The sequence below is a fragment of the Dendrobates tinctorius genome, unplaced genomic scaffold (genome assembly GCF_039654945.1).
Source record: "Dendrobates tinctorius isolate UK_male_01 unplaced genomic scaffold, ASM3965494v1 ptg000107l, whole genome shotgun sequence".
Taxonomy (NCBI): Eukaryota; Metazoa; Chordata; class Amphibia; order Anura; family Dendrobatidae; genus Dendrobates; species Dendrobates tinctorius.
The window spans coordinates 4,377,588-4,401,042 of NW_027361775.1; the positions used below are offsets into that span (position 1 = coordinate 4,377,588).

At 42.8% G+C, this 23,455-nt stretch overlaps 1 protein-coding gene across 2 annotated transcripts in view; it reads left to right on the forward strand.

Moving 5' to 3' along the window:
* Positions 1 to 23,060, forward strand: part of HMGCLL1 (3-hydroxy-3-methylglutaryl-CoA lyase like 1) — a 198,482-nt gene extending 175,422 nt beyond the window's left edge. For both annotated transcript variants that reach the window (XM_073589137.1, XM_073589136.1), the window contains one exon: positions 20,522 to 23,060. In XM_073589137.1, the coding sequence (XP_073445238.1) occupies positions 20,522 to 20,647 (126 nt within the window). In that variant the 3' untranslated portion in view covers positions 20,648 to 23,060. The remainder of the gene's footprint in view (positions 1 to 20,521) is intronic.
* Positions 23,061 to 23,455: the final 395 nt, after the last annotated feature.

Sequence of the window (23,455 nt, forward strand, 5' to 3'; positions counted from 1 at the left end):
GGCAACGGCTTTGGCACAAGGTCCCTCATAGTAGAATCAAGTGTCTCTGACGGTGGGGGTGCACACCCGCCGTCAGACACACCGGCGTACTATGAGGGGCCCTGTGTCAGTTCCATCGTCAACGAGTGGGCCCCCTGCTTGCTCAGGATCACAGCACTTGCAAAGTTGAAATACTTACCTCTCCCTGCTCCACCGCCGTGACGTCTTCCACGTTTCCTGACAGTGACATTCTGGATGACATCACATCTGTACGCCCTCTGCCTAAACAGTCCAAGTGCAGTGAGATGGAAGATGGGGACGATGAGGAGTCCAGACTAGTACAGGGATTCCCTACCAAGGAGACTTATTTAATTGTTTTCAATGTTGGGACAGCTATTTTTGGGGAGCACTATACTCTGGAGAATGATATATGAGGCCCACCATACACTGGAGCATTCCAAAGGTGGACATCAGACACTGGAGCAGCATTTACAGGGCCCATTATGCACTGGAGCATTAGAAATGGGGCCCATTACATATGGAGCATTATTTGGGCCCATAACACAGTGGAGCTTCATCCATGGGGACCAACATATACTGTAGCATTATATGGAGCTCATCATATACTGTTTCAAACATTATATGGGACCAATGATTCTGTATGGAAAAATATATGGGCCTCATTACTCTGTATAGCGCACTATGCGGTGGCCATAATACTGTATGGAGTAATATACTGTCCGTTTTTTAAGCTATTGGAGAATTTAAAATGGACGTCAGTCATGAGATGTAAGAAGTGAAGTATTTTTCATTGTACTATACCGCTATTTATCTGCCGTATCAGAGGATCATGAATTGTGACATGTGTTAAAGGAGCCCATTGACACTCTTTGACCCTGGACCCACGAAAATCCGGAGCCAGCCCTACCCCGCTCCCCACAACTTTAGCCAAATAGCCACCAGTTTTCAATGCCTAACTATTATTATAAAGTAAATTAAGGTTGACACACTTAAGTAATAAGAATTGATGTTTTTGGCATTAAAATGGGCACTGTAGGTGTGCTTCCTGTCCTCCACTCCCTGCCGACCTTGGTTCCCCATTGACTTGCATTGGGTTTCGTGTTTCAGTCGGACTTCGACTTTTCACGATAATCGGACAATTTCGTTTGACCCGACTTTTGACAAAGTCGGGTTTCATGAAACCCGACTCGACCCGAAAAAAGGCAAAGTCGCTCATCTCTATTTCTGACCTGATATAAGCCTGCTGTCAGATGGGGCTTATTTAGAATGAGGAACTAGTGACAGCAAACCATACTGTTTTAATGAGGAACTCTGGCAGTGATGGCCAGGAGGTTTATATATATATCCCCAGCCTGGACTGGTAATATATATCCCTCCTCACTGGGAGCGCCTCATTAACTCGTACCAATAAAGGAAGCCTTTCCGGTGACTATTTGTCCTCGGTGCAGTTCACTGACTGACCTGGGGCAAGTGGTGGCGCCAGAGAGCTGATCCCTGCTGGGTCCTTCTCTCCCCTCCCCCAAGGTGAGCAAAGTCGATACCCTCTTCCCCTGTGCGATCCGTCACAACCATCAAACTCAAACGCACCCCAAAATACTACAATTGTTGGCTGGTGATTACTTCATGCAGCCTTTATCTACCCCCATTTCCTCAATATAGCTGGACCATCATTGTAAATAAGCATCTGTACCTCATTGCAGATTGAAAGCTCTTACAAGTAGGGTCATCATTATTTTTGCTTTAATTATTGGATTACCGTTATCTTTGTAACTTATGACTGTTTTATATGAACTGCTGACTTGTAAAGCTCTGCGGAATATGTTTGTGCTACATAAGTAAAGGTTGTTACTAATAGTAGATTGATGTTGGTGAAGTTCAAGCTCTTAGCTTTTCCATGTGTAGGAAACAATCTTTTACGTGACCACAACTGCACATATGAGGGCGGCTGCTGTCCTGACAGAGGGTGGAGTAGGGTGAACACAACAAAATGCTGGACTGTGGTGCAGGCAGGGATGTTATTTTGGATTGAGAAAGATGTGCTCGGTGTCTGAAATCAGTTAAAAAAAACAACAGGAATGTCCATCTCTGTAACAGCTGACAGGCTCTTACTACAGTTGAGTGAATTTGTTCAGATTTTGTCCCTGAATCTAATTTTTACATAATCGTGCCATAGTCAAACATTATTCGTGCTGATGATCGGTAATTTCTACTCCCATTAACTTTAATTACATTCCACTGTGTTCGACGAATATTGCAAAAAACAATATTTGACGCCGATCATATTTGGAATCAAATGCAAACAAATTTGCTCAACTCTAGCTCTTACCACAACTGTAGCGGATAAACAAGTGGAGGTTCTATGATGGAGAATTGTGCAAGAACACTTGCCACATTGATGGAGGAGAAAGAAGCAGCAGATATGGTTAATGGGGTGGGCGGTGGTTGGTGGGGCCCACTAGTCCGCATTTTATGGTAGTGAGATTCCCAGACTAATGCATTTTGATAGTGCATGCTCTGGTTCATGCATGTAATAGGCAAATGATTAGATTTTTTGTCTCTACTAAGTCGACTTTTGCAAAGTTGGCAGATAACATGAGGTAGGTCATCCTCTGTGGTCTTAAGAAAGGGCCCGGCTAGCCCACCCTTTCCGTCCCTGCGAACTTCGGACCCACGACCGCTGCTTACCACAGCCAGAGTTGTAACTGAGGATGCAGTGCTAGTTGTGGTTGCATCACTCACTGTCTGTGCGGGAAGTCACAATGTGACCTACTTGTCTTCATCCTCCTCCACCTCCTTTGATGAGCTGCTCAGCTGCGTGCCTCTGGGTTCATACCAAGTGGGCTCTACAACCTAATCATCATCCTCTCTGTTCTCCCATTCCTAGCCATGAGAATCAACTTCCTCCTCTTCCTGCCCTGACAGCACAGTACAATCTGCATGAACCTTAATTATCTGAGTCTCATCAGGAGCACCTCCACACCGAGGGGTTAATGTCTGGTGACGAGGGTCTGGATTTTGCTTGGACCCTACTTTGTCCAATCCCAGATCCAACTGCAAAACATTTTGCCCATCGGTGCAGATGCTTTCATCCTCTTGGGTCTATGAATATTTGGAACAGACCTCTGATGCCCATGGAATAGAATGTGCAAATAGCTCTGATGACTCACCCATTGGGGGCTCCCCACAGTCACTTGGGCAGCTGTAGAGTTGTGACGTGGGGGAAAACAAGGGTGATTGGGGTGCCACTTATGATGACTGTCCTGTGTGTGATGTTAAAGTAGAGGAAGAGGAGGAGAGGTCACTTGATGCAGAGCTTGCCATCCACTGGAGCACATTCTGGCCCTCATCTACAAGGCATACCTCTGTGTGGCTGCCAAAGAAAGGGAGTCAAGTAGCCCGTCCAGTACTGCACAATTAATCACTGCAGCAAAACAAACCTACTTTTCAGCTCTCATATCATCCCTGTCTCACAACACTAAACAGCTGTTCAGTACTTCCAATTCTCTCCTCAACTCTTAGCTCCCCCTCCTTATCCTCTCATCTCAGCTGAAAACTTTGCCTCATTCTTTAAGCAGTAGATTGACAACATAAGGAAAAGCTTTTGCCTAAAATGCCCACAGCCCCTCCTCAACTTTCATCCTCTTTCAAAACCAACTTCTCTACTATCATGGAAGATGAGCTTTCCTCTTTACTCTCGAAATCACATTTCATCACCTGTGAACTTGACCAATCCTGTCCCACCTCATTACATGTCCATTTTGAACTGTCCTCCTAATTCCTCTTTGACCACTTACAATCTAGCTTTCAACAGCACCATTGCACTGAAACTGCCCTGACTAAAGTCAACAATGACCTACTAATCGCCAAATCCAAGTAAGGCTGTGTTCACACGTTGCGTTTTTTCGCTTAAATGAAGCTTCCCATTCATTTTAATGCATTTTGCATTTTTGTGCTTATTGACGCATTTTTTTCCATGAAAAAAACACTTTGCGGTAAAAAACGCAGCATGCTCATTAATTTCGCTGAAAATTCCGCATTTCTTGCTATTTTCTATGTGTCTGGGGACGCGCTGAAAAAAAACGCATGTTTTTTGCTCAAAAAACGCGAAAAAAACACGTGTTTTCTGGGAAGGAGTCCTGTTTTTATGCAGAAATTTTCTGCATACGTGTGCACATAGCCTAACACTACTTTGTCCTTCTCCTGGACCTGTCATCTGGCATCAACACAGTGGACCATTCCCTCTTACTACAGACTCTCTCATCTCTTGGCATCACAGACTTGGCCCTATCTTGGATCTCCTCATACCTATCAGACAGGACATTCAGTGTCTCACACTCACATACCACCTCTTCCTCTCAACCCCTATCTGTCAGTGTCCCCCAAGGTTCAGTTTTAAAACCCCTGCTCATCCCCATCTTTACCTTCGGCCTGGGACATTTCATGGAGTTTCACAGCTTTTAGTGTCACCTCTTTGCTGATGTCACACAGATCTACCTCTCTGGACCTGATATCACCTCCTTACTAACCAGAATCCCACAATGTCAATCCTCTATTTCATCTTTCTTCTCTGCTAGATTTCTAAAACTTACCATGTATAAAAACAAATTCATCCCCTTTCTACCATCTCACTCAACCCCCCAAATGACCTATCCATCAAAATCAATGGCTTGACTCTGATCTCTCCTTCAAATCTGAGATCAAAGCCATTACCCTTTCCTGCAGACTCCAATTCATAAATATCTCCCAAATCTGCATATTCCTTAACCATGAATTTCCAAAAACACTAGTGCATGCCCTCATCATCTTATGCCTTGACTAATAATAATAACTAGCTTGGCCCGTGCGAAATTTTCGCACAATGGTCTTCGGGGGTGCAGGTAATTTCAGAAAATGCAAGCTGGTCAAATGTAAATGTATTTCATGAGTTGATGAACACAGACAGGTATTTATATATGTTGATTGGTAATACAATAAATTGTTTTGCTAAGTAGAGGCCAAAAAATGTCTTCCGTTGAGGTGCCACCTGCAGGTTATTTTGTCTTTCTGCAGGTTTATGAAAATGAATGTTTAAACTGTATTTAGTGATAAAATCGTGAATGTGTGGTTTTTTTGGCTGTTTTTTTGCTGAAGGGAGCAAGTTTACCTTTCAAATGGTGTATCGCGTGTGTGTAGGGCGAAGTAATCGGCGGGAAAAGCAGTGCATGTTTAAAAATGTGTTGGTGGTGTGCTTTGGGGTACTGTGGTGCCACCTGCAGTTCATTCTTCCTTACTGCAGGTTTATGAAAATTAATGTTTAAACTGTATTTTGTGATCAAATCGTGGATGTGTGGTTTGTTTGGCTATTTTTTTGCAGAAGGGGGCAAGTTTACCTTTCAAATGGTGTATCATTTGTGTGTGTGGGTGCAGTATGAACGGGGATACAAAGGAATCACCGAAGAAAAGTGTTTAGAAATAATAGAATAGATAATACCGCTGTGCGGCTGCCAAAGCAAGGGAGTCAAGTAGACAGTAAAGTAACAAGCTTTCATAAAACTGTGCAATTATAGTATTTCTACTCTGGGAAATTGATGACACTTTAGTGGTGTGTGTCAATAATTTTGGGAAATGTTTGTACTCCCAAGTTTGGTCTCCTTCATATGTGTTGCCTGTAGCATTAGGGCTCCCAGACCGGCAAGTCTGCAATTATTCTCTGTCAACTACCTGTGTTATTATCCTTACATTTTTATTACATTTGTGGTATACCCAGCTGATATTTGTGCCACCTGAATGTGGCTGATCAAAAATCGAGTTTAAGCTGTTTCATGAGGTATCAGGAATCCCAGCAAAGAAGGCTTACACAGGTCCCTCACCCACCTCATCTTCATTGAAACTTCATTTCAAAGCTGTAAATGCTGGCCCTGACCCTGATAACTCATGGCTGACCTGCCGTGTTATGATAATTTTTTTTATGGTGGGTCACCTGATGCTACTTTTCCTGGTGACGGCCCCTAATTTTTACAAATCTTTGGACTCCAAGTTGGGTCTCCTTTGTGTGTGTTGCCTGATTTTGTAAAGGCTCCTAGCACAGCAGGCTTCCTCTGGTCCTTCACACACCTCCTAATCTCAAATTAACTTCAAATCTGTAAATGCTGGCCCTGACCCTGATAACTCATGCATGGTGCATGGCTGACCTGCTGTGTTATGATAATTTTTTTTACGGTGGGTCACCTGATGCTACTTTTCCTGGTGACAGCCTTTAATTTTTAGAAATCTTTGGACTCCTAGTTGGGTCTCCTTTGTGTGTTGCCTAAATTTGTGAAGGCTCCTAGCACAGCAGGCCTACACTGGTCCTTCACACACCTCTTAATGTCAATTTAACTTCAAAGCTGTAAATGCTGGGCAAGATCTTGGCTCATGCATGTCCCATGCCTGACTGCTGCACCATTATAAAATTTCTAGTGTGAGTCTATTGATGCCACTTTTCCTGGTGTCTGCCGCAAATTTTACAAAATATTTTGACTTCAAGTTGGGTTTCCTTCATGTGTGTTGCCTGTAGCCGTAGGGCTCCCAGACTGACAGGCCTGCACTTACTTTCAGTCAACTACCTGTGTTTCTACCCTTATTTTTTAACATTTGTGGTCTACCATGCTGATATTTGTGTCACCTGTGTCTGTTCAAAAAAGTAGTTTGAGCTGTTGCATGAGGTATCAGGGATCCCAGCACAGCAGGCTTACACTGGTCCCTCACTCATCTCATCTTAATTTAAACTTAAATTCAAAGCTGGAAATGCTGGCCCAGACCCTGGTACCTCATGCATGGCCCATGGCTGACTGCTGCTGTGCCATTATCAAATGTGTACTGTGGGTCAAATGATACCACTTTTCTTGGAGTCTATGCCTAATTTGAGTTTTTTGGGCAACTTTTTGTCCCCCCTCTGAAAGTGTTGTCTATGCGTTTAGTTTTGCCTCCCATTGAATTCAATGAGGTTTTGATACGTTCGGCAAACTTCGATCCGTTCGCCGAATCCGAACCGAACCAAACCTTGAAAGGTTCGCTCATCTCTACCTATGACTACAGTAGATGACATAGTAGAGGGGAAAATAAAATTAACCCCACCAATAGTCACCGGTAAATGTCATTTTAACATTTTAATACCTTATCCGGGCATGTAGCGCCTGTTTACAATCTAAAAGTTTTGAGCGAGGGCCACCTATTGACTTTCTAAAAATTATGAGTAAGAGACACAAGATGACCCTCTAAAAATTATGAGCAAGGGCCAACAGATAACCTTCTTAAAGTTATGAGCGAGACCGCCTACTTACAATCTAAAAGTTATGAGTGAAGGCCCCATGATGACCCAGTAAAAATTTGGAGCGAGGGCTGCATGATGACCCTCTAAAAATTTGAAGAGAGGATCGCCTAATGACTAGTGTTGAGCATTCCGATACCGCAAGTATCGGGTATCGGCCGATACTTGCTGTATCGGAATTCCGATACCGACTTCCGATATTTTTTCAATATCGGAATTCGGCATCGGAATCGGAAGTTCAGTTGATTGACGGCCTGACGTCATCAAGATGCGCGGTGTGTGCGCATCATGATGCGCCGTCATTTCGGGCCTTCCGGGGGTCTCTGCCGGCCTGCCGGGGGGCTGTGCCGGCCTGCCGGGGGGGCTGTGCCGGCCTGCCGGGGGGGCTGTGTGGACTGCCCGGGGTCTCTGCCGGCCTGCCGGGGGGCTGTGCCGATGTCCGGGGGTCTGTGCAAGCATCGTCCGATGGGACTACAAGTCCCATCGGGCGATGCCTGCTACCATGACAGTGATTGACACATTAGCCAATGATGGGACAGTAGTAGTCCCATCATCCGGCTAATGTGTTAAATGTTAAAAAAAAAAAAAAAAAAAAAAAATACTACATACATACTACATGCTACATACATACTACATATATACTACATACATACTACATACATGCTACATACATACTACATGCATGCTACATACATACTACATATATACTACATACATACTACATACATACTGCATGCTACATACATACTACATACATACTACATACATACTACATGCATGCTACATACATGCTACATATATACTACATACATACTACATATATACTACATGCATGCTACATACATACTACATATATACTACATGCATGCTACATACATACTACATGCTACATGCATGCTACATACATACTACATACATGCTACATATATACTACATACATACTACATATATTCTACATGCATGCTACATATATACTACATGCATGCTACATACATACTACATATATACTACATGCATGCTACATACATACTACATATATACTACATGCATGCTACATACATACTACATGCTACATGCATGCTACATACATACTACATACATGCTACATATATACTACATACATACTACATATATACTACATGCATGCTACATATATACTACATGCATGCTACATACATACTACATATATACTACATGCATGCTACATACATACTACATGCTACATGCATGCTACATACATACTACATACATGCTACATATATACTACATACATACCACATATATACTACATACATACAATACATAGACATACAGTACATATAACATAGAGTAACATACTTACCAATACTTGTCACATTGTTCCCCGAAGCCATTGTCTTTCCGGAATAAATATTAACATAACAAACCACAAAAATACTCACCCACGATCCGAAGCAGTCCACGAGTGTGTCCCACGACGATCTTGGGTAGAGAACTGCAGCATCAGATGATGCTGCCGTTCTCTACGGGCTGCAGGAATCCAATGACGGAAGGTAGGTATCCTTCCGCACTGTATTCCTCCGCCACTTAAAAAAAAAAAAAGTCCCTAGTCTCACTTTATGCCATTGCTGTGTGGGAATTTCCCACACAGCAATGGCATAAAGTGAGACTAGGGACTTTTTTTTTTTTAAGTGGCGGAGGAATACAGTGCGGAAGGATACCTACCTTCCGTCATTGGATTCCTGCAGCCCGTAGAGAACGGCAGCATCATCTGATGCTGCAGTTCTCTACCCAAGATCGTCGTGGGACACACTCGTGGACTGCTTCGGATCGTGGGTGAGTATTTTTGTGGTTTGTTATGTTAATATTTATTCCGGAAAGACAATGGCTTCGGGGAACAATGTGACAAGTATTGGTAAGTATGTTACTCTATGTTATATGTACTGTATGTCTATGTATTGTATGTATGTAGTATATATGTGGTATGTATGTAGTATATATGTAGCATGTATGTAGCATGCATGTAGTATATATGTAGTATGTATGTAGCATGCATGTAGTATATATGTAGCATGCATGTAGTATATATGTAGTATGTATGTAGTATATATGTAGCATGTATGTAGTATGTATGTAGCATGCATGTAGCATGTAGTATGTATGTAGCATGCATGTAGTATATATGTAGTATGTATGTAGTATATATGTAGCATGTATGTAGTATGTATGTAGCATGCATGTAGCATGTAGTATGTATGTAGCATGCATGTAGTATATATGTAGTATGTATGTAGCATGCATGTAGTATATATGTAGCATGCATGTAGTATATATGTAGTATGTATGTAGTATATATGTAGCATGTATGTAGTATGTATGTAGCATGCATGTAGCATGTAGTATGTATGTAGCATGCATGTAGCATGTAGTATGTATGTAGCATGCATGTAGTATATATGTAGTATGTATGTAGCATGCATGTAGTATATATGTAGTATGTATGTAGCATGCATGTAGTATATATGTAGCATGCATGTAGTATATATGTAGTATGTATGTTGCATGTAGTATGAATGTAGCATGTATGTAGTATGTAGTATGAATGTAGCATGTAATTTTTTTTTTTTTTTTTTTTTTTTTACATTTAACACATTAACCGGATGATGGGACTACTACTGTCCCATCATTGGCTAATGTGTCAATCACTGTCATGGTAGCAGGCATCGCCCGATGGGACTTGTAGTCCCATCGGACGATGCCTGCACAGACCCCCGGAGCCTGCACAGACCACCGGCAGGCCGGCACAGCCCCCCGGCAGGCCGGCACAGCCCCCCGGCAGGCCGGCACAGCCCCCCGGAGCCTGCACAGACCACCGGCAGGCCGGCACAGACCACCGGAGCCTGCACAGACCCCCTGGCAGGCCGGCACAGCCCCCCGGCAGGCCGGCACAGCCCCCCGGCAGGCCGGCACAGCCCCCCGGAGCCTGCACAGACCACCGGCAGGCCGGCACAGACCACCGGAGCCTGCACAGACCCCCTGGCAGGCCGGCACAGCCCCCCGAAAGGCCCGTACAGACCCCAGAGAGGCTGTACAAGGGCAGGAAAGGGTTTTTCTTATTCCGATACCGGAAGTCCCATAGACTTGAATGGGACTTCCGGTATCGGAATCGGCGATACCGATACTTTTTTTAAAGATCGGCCGATACCATCCGATACGATACTTTGAAGTATCGGATGGTATCGCTCAACTCTACTAATGACCCTGTAAAAATTTTGAACGGGGGCCGCATGATGACACTAAAAATTTTAAGTGAGAGCTGCATGTTGACCCTGTAAAGAGTGAGGACCGCATGATGACAATCTAAAAATTTGAGGCGAGGTCCGCCTGATGAACCTGAAAAAAATCATAAACGAGACCACCTGTTTACAATCTAAAAATTATGATTGAAGGCCTCCTGATGATGCTCTAAAAGTTATGAGCAAGGGCAGCCTGCTTACCCTTTAAAATCTATGAGAGAAGAAAGCATGATGACCCTGTAATAAATGGGAGTGAGGGTCACATGAACACACTCTAAACATTTTGAGTGATGGCCTCATGATGACCTTGTAAAAATTTGGACCGAGGGCCGCATGATGATGCTCTAAAAATTTAGAGCGGGGGCCGCATGATGACCCTGTTAACATTTGGAGCAAGTGCTGCATGAGGACCCTGTAAAAGTTATGTGCGAGGGCCACATTATGATCCTGTAAATATGTGAGGAGATTACCACCTGATGACCCTGTAAAAGTTTGGAGCGAGGGTCACATGATGATTCTGTAAAAATTTGGAGCAAGGGATGCTTGAGGACCCTCTAAAAATTTGAAGCAAGGGCTGCATAATAATCTTGTAAAAATTTTGACTGGGGTTCACATGATGACCCTGTAAAACTTTTGAGTGATGGCTGCATGATAATTTTGTAAAAATTTGGACCTGGTGTGTTTCTCTCCTCCTTAGTTGCCCAAGGATCTATGACCTCTGCCATCAGTGTTGCTAGAAAGGAATTTTTGCACTAATTGCTCCACTAGGCCCTTTGGTATTACACTATTGTACTAGCCCTCTCTGTCGCAGGAGGGAGAGAACAAATGTTCTCCTTGCAGCATGGATCAAGAAGGGTGAACAACCAATAATTATTGATGGCCAAAATGCATATAATGCAAGGGTCATGAAAACGGCAGCAGGACATAAAGTCAGCAATGTGTGCCAGACTTCCAACAGACAACACTTCCCTGTCCCCACCAAGAGGACAACTTTGCATCTCCTCCGTCCTCTTTTTCTCCTCCTCCTATTCAGCCCATCCACGCTGAGCCGATGAAATAAAACTGGTGTAGGCAGTATCCTCCTTAGCGCAAGCAACCATCTCCCTCCCCCACTGCATCGAACTCACTCTCTGATTTTGAACCAGTCACAGAAGAAGAAGTAAGCAGGCTCCTCGCATCTTCTCGCCCAACTACTTGCACCAGTGACCCATTTCCGTCACAGCTCCTTCAGTCCCTTTCCCCTGCTGTCACCCCTCACCTAACTAAAATATTTAACCTCTCTCTCTCTTCTGGTATTTTTCCCTTCTCATTTAAGCATGCCATCATACATCCACTACTTAAAAAACCATCCCTCGACCAAAACTGTGCCGCTAACTATAGACCTGTCTCTAATCTTCCCTTCATCTCTAAACTCCTGGAATGCCTGGTCCACTCCCGTCTTATCCGCTATCTCTCAGAAAACTCTCTTCTCGACCCTCTCCAATCCGGTTTCCGCTCTTTACACTCCACTGAAACTGCCCTCACTAAAGTCTCTAATGATCTGCTAACAGCTAAATCAAATGGTCACTACTCCATGCTAATTCTCTTGGATCTCTCTGCAGCATTCGACACTGTGGATCATCAGCTCCTCCTCACTATGCTCCGTTCCATTGGCCTCAAGGATACCGTTCTCTCCTGGTTCTCCTCCTATCTCTCCGACCGCTCCTTTACTGTATCTTTTGCCAGTTCCTCCTCCTCTCATCTTCCCCTTACTGTTGGGGTCCCCCAAGGATCGGTTCTAGGTCCCCTCCTCTTCTCCTTGTACACTGCCCCTATTGGTCAAACAATCAGTAGATTTGATTTCCAGTACCATCTCTATGCTGATGACACCCAATTATACGCTTCTTCTCCTGACATCACGCCAGCCTTTCTAGAAAACACCGGCGATTGTCTAAACGCTGTGTCTAATATCATGTCCTCACTATATCTGAAACTGAACCTGTCAAAGACTGAACTCCTGGTGTTTCCTCCCTCTACTAATGTCCCTATACCCGACATTGCCATTTCTGTGTGTGGTTCCACTATTACTCCCCAGCAACAGGCCCGCTGTCTTGGGGTCATACTTGATTCCGAGCTTTCCTTTGCCCCCCACATTCGATCACTGGCTCGCTCTTGTCATCTGCACCTCAAAAACATTTCTAGAATTCGACCTTTTCTTACCTTTGACTCTGCAAAAACTCTTACTGTTTCTCTTATTCATTCTCGTCTCGACTATTGTAACTCTCTTCTAATCGGTCTCCCTCTTACCAAACTCTCCCCCCTCCAATCTGTCTTGAATGCTGCAGCCAGGATCATATTCCTCACCAATCGTTACACCGATGCCTCTACCTTGTGCCAGTCATTACACTGGCTACCCATCCACTCCAGAATTCAGTATAAACTTATTACCCTCACTCACAAAGCCCTCCATGGCTCAGCACCACCCTACATCTCCTCCCTTGTTTCAGTATACCACCCTACCCGTGCCCTCCGTTCTGCTGATGACCTGAGATTAGCATCCTCAATAGTCAGAACCTCCCACTCCCGTCTCCAAGACTTTACACGTGCCGCGCCAATTCTTTGGAATGCACTTCCCAGGTCAATACGATTAGTCCCCAATCCCCACAATTTTAAGCGTGACCTGAAAACGCATTTATTCAGACTGGCCTACCACCCCAACACATTAACCCAATCTATCCCTGTGTGGCAGAGCCAAAAGTTTTACCATAACCAGGTTCCCCGCATCATGTTCCCACATGCTTTATGCCTCCATTAGCCCTGTGTGTCTGTACTGTTACACACTTAACATTATGACTGGTCCATACAATCAGGGTAACTGTTACCACCCACCTTTCGTGTCTCCCTCTTTCCTCATAGACTGTAAGCTTGCGAGCAGGGCCCTCTTTCCTCTTGGTATTTGTTATAATCTACTGTATGTGATTATTGTTATGCTGTAATGTCTATTGTCTGTACAAATCCCCTCTGAAATGTAAAGTGCTGCGGAATATGTCGGCGCTATAAAAATAAAATTTATTATTATTATTATTATTATTATCTCCTGTTCCCACTCCTTAGCCTCTTTATTATTTCCCAATCATTGCTGAAAAGATGACAGGAGGCTGGGTTGGGTATGTTCCACTATTAAGGATTACTATATATTCTGTCTTGTATTTTCCTTTTTCTTTTGTGTTTTTGTATTTTTATATCACTATATCTCAAGTGATTTGTATAAAAATTTCTATTGCCTGTGATGGGTATAAATTGTAGCTACACCCACAGAAAGTAGCTTTGAGAAAGAACAAGTCATTGTTCGAAATGTGTTGCCTATTGCCTGCTACTCATTATGTGATCTTCTATTTTCTGGATCTTGTTTTTATCGCAATAAATTGGACTTTTTTTGTGAAGCTGGACCTTTTTTCTCTTTTTTTTTTTTGGGTACTATCACCCTGTCTACTTTCTTCCTCCATTTCCACCTGGTCCACATGCAAAGCTTCCTCTTTAATTTTTAGCAGCGAGCATTTCAGTAGACACAGAAATGGGATGGTTGCACTGATTGTGGCAACATCGCCGTTTACCATCTTGGTTGATGCCTCACAGTTTGTAGAACTTCACAGATGTCAGACATCCATGCCCACCAATCAGTTGTTATGATTGGAAGCTGACCAGTGGGCGTGTTGTAGCTGATATTGAACTACTGCTCTCTGCTGCTCTCAAAAGCTTGCCAACATAAGTAATGTGAAGTTACAGCGTGTGGTCACGTTGCACACCAGTCTGTGAAGTAGCACTTGCAAGCACTAAAAAAATAGGGGGGGAAGCCAGCACTGCTTAAGGTTAGGACGCATGAATTAGAGTGCATATGCACATAATGTCTAGCTGTATTCAAAAATGAGATATTTAGCAAAAAAATTGATCAATTCAATTGAGCCACCCCGCCGCGCCAAGGCAATCTCATATGGGGGGTCCTACTCTATATATTTTTAATAAATGCTGTGCCATTACGGCCTCCTAAATACACTTAGAGCATGACCACATCAAGTGCAATCTGTACCTGAACATTTACTGGATCGCTCCCATGAAGCCAGATGAAGCAAGTGCAGATGAAGGCCAACCAGGTCTGAACACAGACATATCAGGAATGGCCTCCACACATTGCCTGACCAGCAAACATAGATGAAGGGCGATGTTGGTCCAGACACAGGTGCACAATTAAATAAAGCTTGGGGCAGGGTGGGGCTGCCGTGTGTGTGCACAGCAGCCTAATCCATCACAATGAACACAGAAAATTATGGTAGACATAACCAAGCGTGCACGGCAACTGTGGTGGTCAGCCACAAACCAACAACAAGAAAATAGGGGGGGAAGCCAGCACTGCTTAAGGTTAGGATGCATGAATTAGAGTGCATATGCACATAATGTCTAGCTGTATTCAAAAATGAGATATTTAGCAAAAAAATTGATCAATTCAATTGAGCCACCCCGCCGCGCCAAGGCAATCTCATATGGGGGGTCCTACTCTATATATTTTTAATAAATGCTGTGCCATTACGGCCTCCTAAATACACTTAGAGCATGACCACATCAAGTGCAATCTGTACCTGAACATTTACTGGATCGCTCCCATGAAGCAAGTGCAGATGAAGGCCAACCAGGTCTGAACACAGACATATCAGGAATGGCCTCCACACATTGCCTGACCAGCAAACATAGATGAAGGGCGATGTTGGTCCAGACACAGGTGCACAATTAAATAAAGCTTGGGGCAGGGTGGGGCTGCCGTGTGTGTGCACAGCAGCCTAATCCATCACAATGAACACAGAAAATTATGGTAGACATAACCAAGCGTGCACGGCAACAGTGGTGGTCAGCCACAAACCAACAACAAGAAAATAGGGGGGGAAGCCAGCACTGCTTAAGGATAGGACGCATGAATTAGAGTGCATATGCACATAATGTCTAGCTGTATTCAAAAATGAGATATTTAGCAACAAAATTGATCAATTCAATTGAGCCACCCCGCCGCGCCAAGGCAATCTCATATGGGGGGTCCTACTCTATATATTTTTAATAAATGCTGTGCCATTACGGCCTCCTAAATACACTTAGAGCAAGACCACAACAAGTGCAATCTGTACCTGAACATTTACTGGATCGCTCCCATGAAGCCAGATGAAGCAAGTGCAGATGAAGGCCAACCAGGTCTGAACACAGACATATCAGGAATGGCCTCCACACATTGCCTGACCAGCAAACATAGATGAAGGGCGATGTTGGTCCAGACACAGGTGCACAATTAAATAAAGCTTGGGGCAGGGTGGGGCTGCCGTGTGTGTGCACAGCAGCCTAATCCATCACAATGAACACAGAAAATTATGGTAGACATAACCAAGCGTGCACGGCAACAGTGGTGGTCAGCCACAAACCAACAACAAGAAAATAGGGGGGGAAGCCAGCACTGCTTAAGGTTAGGACGCATGAATTAGAGTGCATATGCACATAATGTCTAGCTGTATTCAAAAATGAGATATTTAGCAAAAAAATTGATCAATTCAATTGAGCCACCCCGCCGCGCCAAGGCAATCTCATATGGGGGGTCCTACTCTATATATTTTTAATAAATGCTGTGCCATTACGGCCTCCTAAATACACTTAGAGCATGACCACATCAAGTGCAATCTGTACCTGAACATTTACTGGATCGCTCCCATGAAGCCAGATGAAGCAAGTGCAGATGAAGGCCAACCAGGTCTGAACACAGACATATCAGGAATGGCCTCCACACATTGCCTGACCAGCAAACATAGATGAAGGGCGATGTTGGTCCAGACACAGGTGCACAATTAAATAAAGCTTGGGGCAGGGTGGGGCTGCCGTGTGTGTGCACAGCAGCCTAATCCATCACAATGAACACAGAAAATTATGGTAGACATAACCAAGCGTGCACGGCAACAGTGGTGGTCAGCCACAAACCAACAACAAGAAAATAGGGGGGGAAGCCAGCACTGCTTAAGGTTAGGACGCATGAATTAGAGTGCATATGCACATAATGTCTAGCTGTATTCAAAAATGAGATATTTAGCAAAAAAATTGATCAATTCAATTGAGCCACCCCGCCGTGCCAAGGCAATCTCATATGGGGGGTCCTACTCTATATATTTTTAATAAATGCTGTGCCATTACGGCCTCCTAAATACACTTAGAGCATGACCACATCAAGTGCAATCTGTACCTGAACATTTACTGGATCGCTCCCATGAAGCCAGATGAAGCAAGTGCAGATGAAGGCCAACCAGGTCTGAACACAGACATATCAGGAATGGCCTCCACACATTGCCTGACCAGCAAACATAGATGAAGGGCGATGTTGGTCCAGACACAGGTGCACAATTAAATAAAGCTTGGGGCAGGGTGGGGCTGCCGTGTGTGTGCACAGCAGCCTAATCCATCACAATGAACACAGAAAATTATGGTAGACATAACCAAGCGTGCACGGCAACAGTGGTGGTCAGCCACAAACCAACAACAAGAAAATAGGGGGGGAAGCCAGCACTGCTTAAGGTTAGGACGCATGAATTAGAGTGCATATGCACATAATGTCTAGCTGTATTCAAAAATGAGATATTTAGCAAAAAAATTGATCAATTCAATTGAGCCACCCCGCCGCGCCAAGGCAATCTCATATGGGGGGTCCTACTCTATATATTTTTAATAAATGCTGTGCCATTACGGCCTCCTAAATACACTTAGAGCATGACCACATCAAGTGCAATCTGTACCTGAACATTTACTGGATCGCTCCCATGAAGCCAGATGAAGCAAGTGCAGATGAAGGCCAACCAGGTCTGAACACAGACATATCAGGAATGGCCTCCACACATTGCCTGACCAGCAAACATAGATGAAGGGCGATGTTGGTCCAGACACAGGTGCACAATTAAATAAAGCTTGGGGCAGGGTGGGGCTGCCGTGTGTGTGCACAGCAGCCTAATCCATCACAATGAACACAGAAAATTATGGTAGACATAACCAAGCGTGCACGGCAACAGTGGTGGTCAGCCATGATGTTGTCCGCTATCATATGTCCGCTATGATTTTTCTGTGTTCATTGTGATGAATTAGGCTGCTGTGCACACACACGGCAGCCCCACCCTGCCCCAAGCTTTATTTAATTGTGCACCTGTGTCTGGACCAACATCGCCCTTCATCTGTGTTTGCTGGTCGGGCAATGTGTGGAGGCCATTCCTGATATGTCTGTGTTCAGACCTGGTTGGCCTTTATCTGCACTTGCTTCATCTGGCTTCATGTGAGCGATCCAGTAATGTTCAGGTACAGATTGCACTTGATGTGGTCATGCTCTGAATGTATTTAGGAGGCCGTAATGGCACAGTATTTATTAAAAATATATAGAGTAGGACCCCCCATATGAGATTGCCTTGGCGCGGCGGGGTGGCTCAATTGAATTGATCAATTTTTTTGCTAAATATCTCATTTTTGAATACAGCTAGACATTATGTGCATATGCACTCCAATTTGTGCGTTCTAACCTTAAGCAGTGCTGGCTTCCCCCCCTATTTTCTTGTTGTTGGTTTGTGGCTCACCACCACTGTTGCCGTGCACGCTTGGTTATGTCCGCTATGATTTTTCTGTGTTCATTGTGATGGATTAGGCTGCTGTGCACACACACGGCAGCCCCACCCTGCCCCAAGCTTTATTTAATTGTGCACCTGTGTCTGGACCAACATCGCCCTTCATCTGTGTTTGCTGGTCGGGCAATGTGTGGAGGCCATTCCTGATATGTCTGTGTTCAGACCTGGTTGGCCTTTATCTGCACTTGCTTCAACTGGCTTCATAGGAGCGATCCAGTAATGTTCAGGTACAGATTGCACTTGATGTGGTCATGCTCTGAATGTATTTAGGAGGCCGTAATGGCACAGTATTTATTAAAAATATATAGAGTAGGACCCCCCATATGAGATTGCCTTGGCGCGGCGGGGTGGCTCAATTGAATTGATCAATTTTTTTGCTAAATATCTCATTTTTGAATACAGCTAGACATTATGTGCATATGCACTCCAATTTGTGCGTTCTAACCTTAAGCAGTGCTGGCTTCCCCCCCTATTTTCTTGTTGTTGGTTTGTGGCTCACCACCACTGTTGCCGTGCACGCTTGGTTATGTCCGCTATGATTTTTCTGTGTTCATTGTGATGGATTAGGCTGCTGTGCACACACACGGCAGCCCCACCCTGCCCCAAGCTTTATTTAATTGTGCACCTGTGTCTGGACCAACATCGCCCTTCATCTGTGTTTGCTGGTCGGGCAATGTGTGGAGGCCATTCCTGATATGTCTGTGTTCAGACCTGGTTGGCCTTTATCTGCACTTGCTTCATCTGGCTTCATGGGAGCGATCCAGTAATGTTCAGGTACAGATTGCACTTGATGTGGTCATGCTCTGAATGTATTTAGGAGGCCGTAATGGCACAGTATTTATTAAAAATATATAGAGTAGGACCCCCCATATGAGATTGCCTTGGCGCGGCGGGGTGGCTCAATTGAATTGATCAATTTTGTTGCTAAATATCTCATTTTTGAATACAGCTAGACATTATGTGCATATGCACTCCAATTTGTGCGTTCTAACCTTAAGCAGTGCTGGCTTCCCCCCCTATTTACTTGCAAGCACTGCAGCAGCACACACAGAGCTTACCTTCATGATTAGGTCAGACAAATCTGAGTAGGTGTTCAGAAACCACTGAACCACTAAGTTGAGCATATGGGCCAGACATAGTACGTGTGCGTGTTTGCAAAACTTCAGAGCCCCCACCAGGTAATGGCCATTATCAAACACAGGTTGTAGGTTCAGTGGCGAGAGCCACAGATCTGTCTGGTCTGTTATAGCTTTCCACATCTTTGGCGGTGTACTGTTTGTTGCCTAAACAAATTAGTTTCAGCAGAGCCTGTTGTCGCTTCACCGAGGCAGTGCTTACAGCTTGCTGATAATATGGACGATATGCTCTAAAATAACAATTTGGAGATAAATGATGAGGAGGAAGGGGATCAGGAACTGGTGTACAAGGTGGAGCAAACTCTGATTGAGTTAGAGCCTGCAATCCTCAGCAGCTGTTATGTTCTATCTCAGAGTGAGACTCAGTCCCTACCTCCACAAAGTTCACCCAGTATGCCATCAGGGAAATGTAGCGTCCCTGGTCAAAAGAACATGACCACGTTTTTAAGTGGACCTTCCCAGTAACTGCATTGGTCAGGGCACAGGTAATGTTATGGGACACATACTGGTGTAAGGCGGGAATGGAACATCGGGTATAATAGTGGCAGCTGGGACCAGTTAACTGCCATTTCTTAATTTCATTTTGAACTGAGGAAAGGGCATCTTGAAAACTCTTTGCTCTCTTCTTATAACCTTCTCCTGCTTTGTGGGCCTCCACCATTATCATTTTCAGAGTGCTAGGCAGCTGCATAGAAGAGCCCATGGTTGCTGATTTTGGCAAAAGGTTAGAGGAGTCTGGGTTTCTATAAAGCTGGGAAATTTGCATCACCTATCCTTTCCTAATGATGATAGTGAACAAGCCATAACCCTAACAGGCTAATTAAGGTCTGAAACATTGGTCAAAGTTATCTGAGCACACATCTCCAAGGGTGCGCAAACTTTTGCATAGGCCCATTTAACTTTTTGCAAATTTTAAAATGTAAAAAAATTACAATATATATTTGTTTTGCATAAAATACAAAGGAAATGTGTCATCTTTAACTTCAGGCCTTTTAGAGATCATTTCATCTTCAACTTGCTTAACTGTTCACAATAACAGCAATTTTCACAAGGAGTGCCAAAACATTTACATGCCACTGTATACAGTATATTTTAGCGTTAAATGTTTATATTGTATGATTTCACTAATTTACTTAACTATTGGTTTCTTTGTGTTCCCAGGGTGTTGACCTCTACAAAGTCATGGAAGCTGGGAATTATATATCCTCTGCGTTAAATAAGAAGACAAATTCCAAAGTTTCATTAGCAGCATTATGCAGTGAACATTTTACAGCGCCTAAAGAATGAATATATGAGCAAATGTAGCCAATTATGCTAAATTCTATAAATTAAATACAATTTATTTTAGAATATATTTTTTTATTTTCTGAGCTGTGATAGAAATTATAGTAAGAATCTGTTGTCTTTGCAGCAATGTTATATGAAGCCATAATATTCTTTTTATTAATAGTACTTTCCTTGTCATGTTTGTTATGTTATAAGGAATACTATGCATGGATAATACAGATATTGTAATTGTTATAACTTCATAGAATGCTAATATTCTAATAGCATTGGAGTGGTATATTGAAAATTTGGCAATTACAGAAGGTAACCAATATGTACATGTTCCAGTGGCTATGTGTAATGTTGAACATTTGACGGTTTAATACTCTTGGGTGATCTATAAAGTACTATATGTATCAATACATTCATGGCTTCCAATTGTTAGTGAAAGCTTAGCAATAGCTAGTGCATAAGTTACAGCATGTCAACAAGTCTAAGCTTCGCATTCTTCTACCTGTGTTGGAAAGTTCTCAAAAAATATTTTAGAACTTCTGTTTATGTGAAAGTGGTACTTCAGGTGATAAAAATAAATTAATTTTAATACTTCTCTCTCCTCAGCTTTACCATAACACTTCCACTGCCACCTATCCGAGATAGCTTTCTCTTTTCTGTCCTCTCTCTACTGTCTTCTATCTTATTCCACCACCAGATCTCCTGCACTGCCATTTTTGACTTAGCCCGCCATTACGTGGGGTTCTAAAGAAGATAAACAATTGCACTCTCACAATATTTTGAATTTTAGATCAGTAAGGGAGTTTTATTCATACAATAGGCATAAAACAAGAGACATAGAATGTCCAGGCAAATGCGATAAAGCAGGGAACATTTTGACCCTTCATGAGTCTTTGTGACATAGTCCCTGGAGAAAACAGTTAAAAATATATATATATATAATTGCTGTACAGGACTTGCTGTGACTGACAGATACTTAGTTCTTTGCCCTTATACTGGATATTGCTTGTAATGTTTTTCTGTAAAGTATATACAGTGATCAAGAGTATATTACAGTATTCAAAAATGATAAACAATATATAGTACTGTAGAAGTGTAAAGAACTAAGTGTAGGACAGCCACAACAAGTCCTATACAGCAATTTTATATGTATTTTTCCCTGTGTTGTTGCATTTGCCTTCATGTTTTAGGTTATGTGTTTTGTGCCTATTGTATGAATAAAAATCACATTGATCTAAAATTCAAGATATTGTGAGAGTGCGGTTGCTTATCTCATCTACAATATTTGGGATAATTACACAGTCTGACCAGCAGCTCCCAATAATACTGTATGCACACTATATCGTCTTTGCTATTATGTGGGTCTGGACACACATCATTGAATTCAATGACAATCGGCGTATCACATGAGATGGCATGTGTTGTGACTTTGCATCATTAATGTGTCACAATGCACATGACAGCATGGGGTCTAGTGACGAATGGAGCCATCAGAGGCCTGGAGAGAGAAAGTGGAGGAGCAAATTGGAAGATCAGTGGACATGGAGATATGCATTTTTTTAACCTCTACCAATCTCTTAGAATCTATCAAAGTTGTAACTAGCTGAATGCACAATTTGTACAAATTGTGAAAAGGTTTTTGAGAAATTAAAAAAAAATGAATTTTGTTAAGAATCGTTTCGCTCATCACCAGTAATAGGATATAGAAATGAACCTAATTTTTTAGAATTTTTTCCTTCTGAACTGCATTTGTGCTCCAGACCTGCACTATTAGCCATATTCTATCCTCTACAGTAATAACAGTACATTAGGATATCACCCAATGGATCAAGTGGCACCAACGGAACTTGATATTTGTTTCTTTTTGAAGCACTAGTCATCATACAAAAGCTAGAACTATGAGTTTAGGTGACGGACTACTATCCCAAATAAATAAAGTTTATTTTTGAGTGAAGTTATTAATTTAATAGCAGAGTACCGCATTCACTTACAGACCTCATATCAAGTTTGGATACCCCTTACCATTTAGCAGGTCTTCAAACAATGAGCAGATAACATAAGAGCTCACTGCTATTCTCCTTAAAAAAAAAAAAGCTGTAACAGCCCCAGGATAGAGACGGATAGTCCTCATTTCACCGGAGGACAGATTATGCATTACACTATGTCCAAAATGCGCAACTTGTGTACCGAATGGAAAAACCTAGTCCCCCAAATCATTCTGAAGCACATCTCTAGCTTTGGCTAATAAAGGTGACCCTGAAACATTTCTTTTAATTTATGCAATAGGGTTGTGATTATTTATGTAGTATTGATTTTTGTATGATAATTTATTACTTTGATTTGTGAAAATTGCCTATTGTTTTTATTTTGCTATAACTTGCTATGAAAAATATAAAGATTATATTATAATATATAATACAAATCTTTTTCCTGAATTTCTTTTAAAGATTTTATGTAGACAAAAGTTACAAAACAGCTCCAAGTTGCAGTTTTCCCTAACGAGTTGCATTGTGCTTTCACAAGTAGAGCTTAGAAAGGCTTATTTTTCCTTTTACATAATTGCAATAAAATAAATTATGCAGAACTATCTGAAACATTTTCATCCCGGCAGAATCTGTATTTGTGCTGGTTAAACGTTACTGAGAAGCTGGCATAATCAGGAAGTCCAGATGACTACATGACATTAGGAGATGTCACTACTGTACACTGTTCTTTTATTGACACTGTGGAAAATGACTCACTTTGAAAGCTTATTGTGCACTTCGGATTTGTCTTTTATGCCTGCACTTACAGCTTGCACTTATTTGGAATGACCTT